We start from the raw sequence: 8131 nt of genomic DNA, 5'->3' as shown, positions 1-8131 counted from the left end.
CATAGAGAAAAGCCTTACCTGTTTTGACTTGGTTTCGGTGTCACCAACACACGTACAAGTGGTGCAAACAAGGGGCCCACCCCTGTCACGTGTGTTGGTGACAATACGGAAATTATGTGAAAATTTTGGAAAAATCTTATTTACTTCTGTACACCTCTACTTAGTACACCTCTACTTATTCGTATGTAAACTCCTATAATGTAGTAGCTTTGGAAACTCCTGAGCTCAGCTGCTGAGGAAAGCGATTACATATATTCTTACTCCAACACTAGACTATCAGTCTCAGTGCAATGATCATAATTTTTTTCTCATAATTTTGAATAGAGCAAGATGTAAAGTTGGGAAAATCTATACATACGTTTACATATGTTTTCCTGAGGATTGGATCCTCAGCTGAGTTGAGGAATATACACAACGTGTGATAGAAACTCATAAAAACCAACAAGAATTTCCTTTCAGAATTTCCATATTGTCACCAACACATGTACATATTTTCCCCCAGACTGCGACTATAATCACCTCTTGTGTGTGAGCCCAGCCCGCGAGTTGTTTGAAAACATGAATAACCGATATGGTTTGGTCGAAGTCGAACATTGCCAGACGCAAACGTGAGGCCTCTTTTGACGACTCCAACATGCTTATAAAAAACTGACTTTCAGAAATGTCACACTGGATGTCATTGATCCGAAAGTTGAACGTCATCGAATCGAACGGCCAAAGATGTTATATTTAACTCCAACTGATGACACACATTCAAGTGTGACAGATATGATTGGAGTTTCACAACAACCCGTTTTACGTGAAGTGGCGTCGTAAAACTCTGTGAAAAACGCGATATTCGCGGTGATATGCAGTAGTAGTCGTGAAATATGTGCTTTTCACTAGTGTTTTCCATATCACTAGGGTGAAACCCAATGAACATGCATGCTACTATATTTGCGCGGCGACAACGATACAAAAAGTGAAAAAAACTCAAACATGATTTTCTCGAAAAATTTGTGATAAAAAATCTTACCTTTGCACGGGAATGGCATCCAGCTAGAGCAGTGAAAACATTCACAGCGGCAATAGTCTGGTCGAAATCAAACATCGCCAGTTTCAATGCAGACTTTCTCGAACGCGAATAAGGTGGACTCATAGGATTAATTCACAGAGAAATTCTTAGTTGAAATAAAATTACGAATACCATCCCTCCGTAAAATCATCACGCAATGTCAATGTAAATGTGAGGGAAGAAACATGGTGATTACTATATGAAAGAAAATTGCAGCTCTACTGCTCATACCAACAATACAGCTACAATAGTAAGTATGCGAAGTGAAAATATCCTTCTTGAACAGTTCCAGGTAAGGAGACTTAATCGACTAGGTAAGTTCGTTATTCTATGATTGCTATAGGAAAGGGTGACCCCCTCAGCGTGAAAGTAAGGTGGGTAGTCTTATTCTCAAGCTGATCAATTCTGTGTAGAGGTAAAGTCTAGTAAGTAGAGGTAAAGTAACTAATCTAATCCTCGAGGTAATTACCTCTAGGGTAGAGTCAACTAAGTAGAGGTAAGGGTAATTAATCTAAGCCGCAAGGTAATTAGTAAGTACCTCTAGGTTAAGGTAAAGTCAATTACGTAGAGCTAAGGGTAATTAATCTAAGCCGCGAGGTAATTACTAATAACTCCTAGGTTAAAGTAAAGTCAACTAAGTAGAGGTAAGGGTAGCTAATCTAAGCCGCGAGGTAATCAGTAATTACCTCTAGGTTGAAGTAAAGTCAAGTAAGTAGAGGTAAGGGTAATTAAGCGGAGCCGCAAGGTAATTAGTAATTACCCCTAGGTTAAAGTAAAGTCAAATAAGTAGAGGTAAGGGTAATTAATAATTCTTTCTACGAGTGAAGGTAGAAGCTGCCCAATACGAATGCCCAGTCGAAAACAACATGGACCCTTTACCGGCAAATTCCTACTATACCAAGTAGACTTCGATGATGTATATATTCCTACCACAACGAACTGAATTCGACGAAGTCTTTCATACACCATGATTGGTCAACTTAGTAGTGGCTTCAGCCTTACCTGGAGCTGGACTGAGTTGTCCTCAAAGGCAGCCTAGAAAGGCTCCTTGGAAAGCAGCTCGGTTATATCATCATTAGCCACTATTCGTATCACACCAAATAGGAATAAATTCCTATATTCACTTTATTATAAGTCAAGTCAAATGAGGTTATTTAATCACTGGATATTAAAAACATATTTCACGACTACTGCATACGGCAAATATCGGACAATTTTCTCACCCAGTGAAACTCCACTGAGATGTATTGACAACATTAATAATGAATATTTCAGGTGAATGACTCTAGTGTAAATCGCTTAAGAATAGACAACCTCGACACTAGGACCCACACAAACTCATAGTTCCAGAAACTTCGAAATAACACAATCATGATCATCATCAAGTCATTGTCATCATCATCGATCTTGAGGGCGCAGGGCAGGATACCCCATAAGAAACCGTAAGATGCGACTTTGGGCCACCTTGCGAACTGCCTTGTTCTTTCTATCAGCTCTGAGGGAACAGAAAACAAAGCTCAAAAATGGGGTGGGGACAGAACACACAAAAATAACATCAGTCTCGTCCTATAACTTTCAGGGAGTATTACACCACTTCACGTCAACCGGGTGAATCTTCAAAAAGTCTTCATATTTTTAATGAAAAATATAAAGACTTTAATAAAAATTTTTTCCATTCCAATAGTCTAACAATAATAAAAGAATGGTGAAAATTGCCATTAGTGAAAAAGAGAATTTCTTACGGTTTTTCTTACGGGTGTAATATTCCTATCTCTGCATCGGGGGCACATTTTCGTATTCCTCGTCGATCATGGAGGAGGTCGAACCTCTCAGTAACGTCTTTGCCACAATGCGGTAAAATGGCTTTTGGCCCGCCCGGATGGTCCGCAAGAAAGTTGGTTACGTCATAGATCTTATCAGCAATGATAAGCCAACAGTCGGACTCAACGTTGTGACTTGCAATTTCAGAAGCTCGATAAGTGGACGATTCTCCCATACCTTTTCAATGGTGACCTTCAAAAAGCACTGCAAAATACTTCCAATTTACATGTGTAGTAATGCCTACCACACTACTGCTACTTTCTACGATAGGAAGAAAGTTATTCTTCCAGCGTTCTGTAAATATATTGTATTTCATACCACTCTTCCCTCTATTCCACGACTACACGAGTTTTGGGCAATATTTGGGTAGCCTCAGATTTACCTGCTGCTGGACTTAGTTGTCCCCATAGGAAGACGCTCTGTTGGAGTGACTCCTCTAGATACAGCGAGTTATCTCATCATAGGCAACATGTTCCGAAGCAGTTGTTGTAACAGATCAGCCTTCGAACAGCCGAAGCATTAGCGAAACTGTGGCGTTTATCTCGCGCGCCAAAATAATCGATTTGATAAGCTGCAAGATTTATTTGAAAAACAACATGAAATTCAGTGAACTATCCTTGAGTGCCCATTGAAGATTCCCAACTTATTTAGCACTACGGCTACGTACAGATCGACTCGTCTTCACTGCTCATCCAGATCATAGTACTCGTTAAAATTGACGAAATTGGGCTTCAGGTGCTGGCTTAGTAGTTGTCTGCTTCGATGCTTGCATGGTGATCTCAGTGCGAGCTCGTGGACATCTTTATCTTATCAATTTTGGAAAACTATTTCTCCCGAAGATTCGGCGATTTACAATAGAAACCTGCTGGTCAGAAATTCCACTTTGCACCACGGATGTGGTGTGACTGCACCGAGTCGGGTGTACTGAGAAACAGTTGAATGCTGTATGAATAAGGAGTAATGAGTGAGAATATATACTTGCCTAGGATTGAACCCGAGTTGTCCGGTGTTAAGCTACCCTTGTCGGAGCCTCTCCTCATTGAATCAATTGCCAACGTGATGTTATCACTATCAGTGGGCACTCTAGTGCTCCTGTACATAGATATCTCTATTTCGGGCTAGGCAATTCCTAAGAAATCCATTGCGCTCAGTGAAGGCTCTTGCTTCCCCCGAGCATCTGTTCGCTACTGCGAGACTCCCTACGCCCTATCTAAACCTATCAGCCCATTTGGTAGGGCCTGTGAGCATGGACACTGTTCCCTCATGGAATACTGTCTATCATTTTGTGTCGAATCTGTCCCCTTGTATTCAGTCATGGTTCAGCGGTGGTCTGTTGCGGCTCTAGTGGGAAACTCTCATCAGACGAATCCATCCAAGGAGCTCTGTAATCTATGTCTGCATCACCGTCAAACCGAATGAGCTCTTTGTGTACCAAGTTACACTACAACACTATTATATAATCAGCTCTGGTATAGCCGTATTATATCTAGTCTCATGCTATTCAAAAGAACTTTGCCTATCCTCGGATTTTCATCAGCTATTGATGCAGCTACTTGCTGGTTGGTGCCTTTGCGAGCTTTCCTGTTCCATCCGAGTACCTCGGTCATAGCACCTCGGTTGCATCAATTCGGTGGATATGTATCACCGCACTGTTTGAGTATTTTCGTTAGTCGGGAAATACCCCTTTTAGTTGCCGTATAAAGACTTAACTAGGCTGGTCTCGTTGAACAATGAGCTTTTATTGAGAGATTGTTGAACTTTTAGTTGTTATACTGTTGAAAATGCTAGATTTTACAGCGATTCAGGAGTGGGTTACCAAAAACCTTTCTACGATCTTGCTCATTCTATTCGTATTGTTCCGAGTGTGGACAGTTCGGAAGAGTCTCCAAGGTGGTGACACGGAAAAAGAGGTCAGTTTTTGTGCATCTGAGAAGTGGTAGCATGGTTTATCCAGGTCCCTGGTAACAAGGTGGTTACCGTCGCTAACATGGCCGAGTGGAATGAGCGTCAGGAGGAAGCTAAGAAGAATAAGAAGATCATTGTTGCTGATTTCTTCGCTACGTGGTGTGGTCCTTGCAAGCGAGCGGCTCCAGAATATCAGCAGATGAGCATCGACTACGATGAGAAGACTGTGATGTTCTTGAAGGTGAGAGTATCACATTAAACGCCGAGGCTCGAGTGAATCTTCAGGTCAACGTTGATGCTGCAACTGATGTTACGACAGCTATGGGGGTGCGGTCCATGCCGACATTCAAGGTCTTTAAGGACGGTGCTGAGCTGAAGACTATCACTGGTTGGGATAAGGCTGGTATGACCACTCTTTTGAACGAGAATGGAGCGAAGCTGTTATCCCCGGAGGAGAGAGAGAAGATCGTGAAAGAAGCTGCCGCTGCTGCTGCTGCGAATGCTGAGACTAAAAAGGATCAGTAGATTATGATAGATTAAGATTTTCCAAACCTTTCTGCGTTGATACAGAGATGTGTTCATTTTGAGAGTGACTAGAAATCAATGCCGAAACCACAACCGCGATAAATATTTGCTTCAAGGTTGTTACTATGAGAGCTGTGATTGTGATACAGTGTGGAATATTGCTATGCAAATACACGCTAGCACGAACTTTCTAGATGCTTAACAAGGAGATACTTGCACGCTAGCGCCACATTGTTGACAGCTCTCATGTTATGTGCACACCCGAGCTGCGATCTTACTGGGTTATCGCGAGCAATGTTGGTGGAAACCGCACACCTGAATGCTGAGTGCTGTGACATATTGAAGATTGCTCGTCTATTGTACCAGGTGAAGGGCAGTAAACTGAAAACGCCGTCGACACTCGAAAGGCGGAGATCGGCAAGGCTTTCTAGCTCTGGAAAGTAGTCAAGGATCTCTAAGAGTGACGCTCCATGATTTTGTGCAGTGTCGGTAAATATGCACATGATCAACTACATCTATTGGTGACAATATGAAAAGCCTGGGAAATTCTTATCGGTTTCTGTGCATTCCTATCCCAACTAGTGTGTGAACTCCTATACTTGAGAAACTCTTGAGCTCAGCTGAGGAGAGCGAACATGTATTCCAACACGTGTGTTCGCCCATAAGGGATATCTGACAAAATCGTAAATGGAAGTTTGCAGGGAAGTGTGGGTTAAATGATGCATGTTGATGAGGTTGGGCATATCTCAAGGTGGCATAGCGGCCCCACTTTGAGGTTGCATAGCGACCCCACTTGGATACGTTTTATTGAGGCATATCTTGAGGTGGCATAGCGGCCCCACTTAGATCAGTTTTATTGAGGCATTTCTTGAGGTGTAGCAGCCCCTCTTGGATAAGCTGTATCGAGGCATGTCTTGAGTTGGCATAGCGGCCTCACTTGGATTAGTTGTATCGGACATATCTCAAGGTGGAATAGCGGCCCCACTTGGATAAGAATAGGAATTAGTCTTAACAGGATGTAGTGCCCTCAAGACACCCCATCATTACACTACTCGATCGAGTACTGATGAATCAATGGGAAGAGTATCTATAAGGAGAACAACAACAACAATAATCACTCAATGAGTGATTAGATGCAACTAGAGGAGATACAAGCTCAATATAATAGTAAATACCTGCCATTCCCTTTTATCCAACGCATTCTTTCTAATGCACTCCCACATTCCACCACAATCCTCGACGTAGACGTAGAGTCTACAGCATAGCCTCATGTGCAGTGAGGTAAAAGTTGCACAACACAATTTTTGGGTAACACACAAAGTTGCGTCACAGATGTTTTTGACTTCTACGATCGACATTTGTGGGGGCTACTCGTATTATAACCCTTGGACTTTAACCACTCTGAACTAATCAGTATTAGTTTCAACAGACTAAATGGAGTCCGTCCTTCATGGTGTGCAGGACCTCGTGTTGAGGTGCCGCTCGCTCTTCCGATCCCACGGCACGGTGATCGTAGTGACTGGTGTGGCCTCGTTGCTGGCCTTAAAAGCTCTAAGGCTCATGAGACGTACGACGGTGGACCTCCATGCAGTTTTTGGTGGACCCAATCATGTAAGCTGTTAATGCGCTAGTGTTCCTCTCTAGACGTGCGACTGTTCAAGTTCCTTCCTATCCTTGGTTTCATCCCGAAGTCGTTGGATCACCTTTTCCATGCCGCAGAGATTTACGCTGATACTTACGGAGATGTATACTATATGAAGTAAGATAGAAAGCATTTGGGCCGCTTCTCGATCGCATGCGCCCCTTTTCCAGAACTCTTGGAAGGGACATTGTGGTAGTCTCTGATCCTGAGCTCATCCGTGAGGTCTTAAATGCCCGTCCAAGGACCTACATCAAACCCTTCAATAAGCACAAGATAATGCCCATGGAGGGAATGTTCAATACGGAAGGCGAGGCTTGGAAACGGAACAGACGATTGGGTGCACCAGCCTTCAACGACAGTAACTCTATGGCTATGATTCCAGACATGTTCAAGATCGCCTTGAGACTGGTAAGATCCTGATTCGCGTCGCTTCCTCTCCTTTGTGTCCGTAGATACGCCAGTTGGAGCGCCTCAGTCAAGATGGTCGCATCGTTTGGCGGCCCGTAGAATGGCTTCCCCTCTGCACTCTGGATGTCTTATGTGTCACGACTCTCGGGAAGGACTATAATTTTTTAAACCCAGATGGTGCGTACACGGTTCATCGCATGCACTCTTCCTCATCAAACGTCGCACTCCCTCCCATCGTGGTATGGTCTAGTAACTAGACCATAATCAAGAAAACTAGACTGTAGTTCTCTTGATTTTGTTAGTTTTAGCCATTGATCATGTACGGCCTTTAAGGAGGGTCATTTACACAACAATGCGATGTTGTTGCATTGGTTTTGACCCAAACCGATGCATTGGTGTTGAAGTGTTATGTATTGGTCTCTTCAGGACTGCCTCTAGGCCGCCAGTCTGGAGAGCTCCAGCTGGCGATGGATGATTTGCTAGTCGGCTCCGGCTATGCTTTACAACGTAGTGCCATGCCGTGGATTACACGGGACAGATTCCCTTGGAACCTTAATCCGATGATCAAAAAGGTGAACACCTCAAGCAGATGTCCAGTCGTCTTTCGACTTTTATTGTCAGATGCATTCAGGGGCCAAACAGCTGAATAGAATATGTGACGAGATCATCAAAGAAAGACGGGCGGAGCGGAGGTCGGGAAAAGGAGTTGAAAGGCATGACTTGCTGGACAAGTTACTCCATCTTGATGAAGCGGACTTGCGAGGCAATCTCATGAC

At 43.3% G+C, this 8131-nt stretch overlaps 3 protein-coding genes across 3 annotated transcripts; 2 read left to right on the top strand and 1 right to left on the bottom strand.

Annotated features, from left to right (window-relative positions):
- Window positions 1-2808: 2808 nt before the first annotated feature.
- Pmar_PMAR012032 (conserved hypothetical protein) lies at window positions 2809-3043 on the bottom strand (the record flags this gene model as incomplete). Its single annotated transcript, XM_002766261.1, has 1 exon — window positions 2809-3043. A coding segment is annotated over one exon (235 nt), but the record flags the coding sequence as incomplete, so codon positions are not given.
- A 1594-nt stretch (window positions 3044-4637) lies between these two features.
- Pmar_PMAR012031 (thioredoxin H-type, putative) lies at window positions 4638-5345 on the top strand. The gene is made up of 3 exons (XM_002766260.1): window positions 4638-4785; window positions 4830-5021; window positions 5066-5345. Exons 1-3 carry the CDS (start codon window positions 4657-4659, stop codon window positions 5303-5305), a joined length of 561 nt encoding a protein of 186 aa, XP_002766306.1. The 5' UTR covers window positions 4638-4656; the 3' UTR covers window positions 5306-5345.
- Window positions 5346-6739: 1394 nt separating this feature from the next.
- Window positions 6740-8001, top strand: Pmar_PMAR012030 (cytochrome p450, putative; the record flags this gene model as incomplete). Its single annotated transcript, XM_002766259.1, has 6 exons — window positions 6740-6872; window positions 6950-7064; window positions 7118-7355; window positions 7400-7532; window positions 7782-7927; window positions 7987-8001. The coding sequence occupies 6 exons, from the start codon at window positions 6740-6742 to the stop codon at window positions 7999-8001; spliced, it is 780 nt and encodes a 259-aa protein (XP_002766305.1).
- Between the last annotated feature and the right edge of the window lie 130 nt (window positions 8002-8131).

This window comes from Perkinsus marinus, assembly GCF_000006405.1.
Source record: "Perkinsus marinus ATCC 50983 genomic scaffold scf_1104296973172, whole genome shotgun sequence".
In the NCBI taxonomy this organism is placed as follows: domain Eukaryota; phylum Perkinsozoa; order Perkinsida; family Perkinsidae; genus Perkinsus; species Perkinsus marinus.
This window is presented reverse-complemented; position numbering and strand designations above follow the sequence as displayed.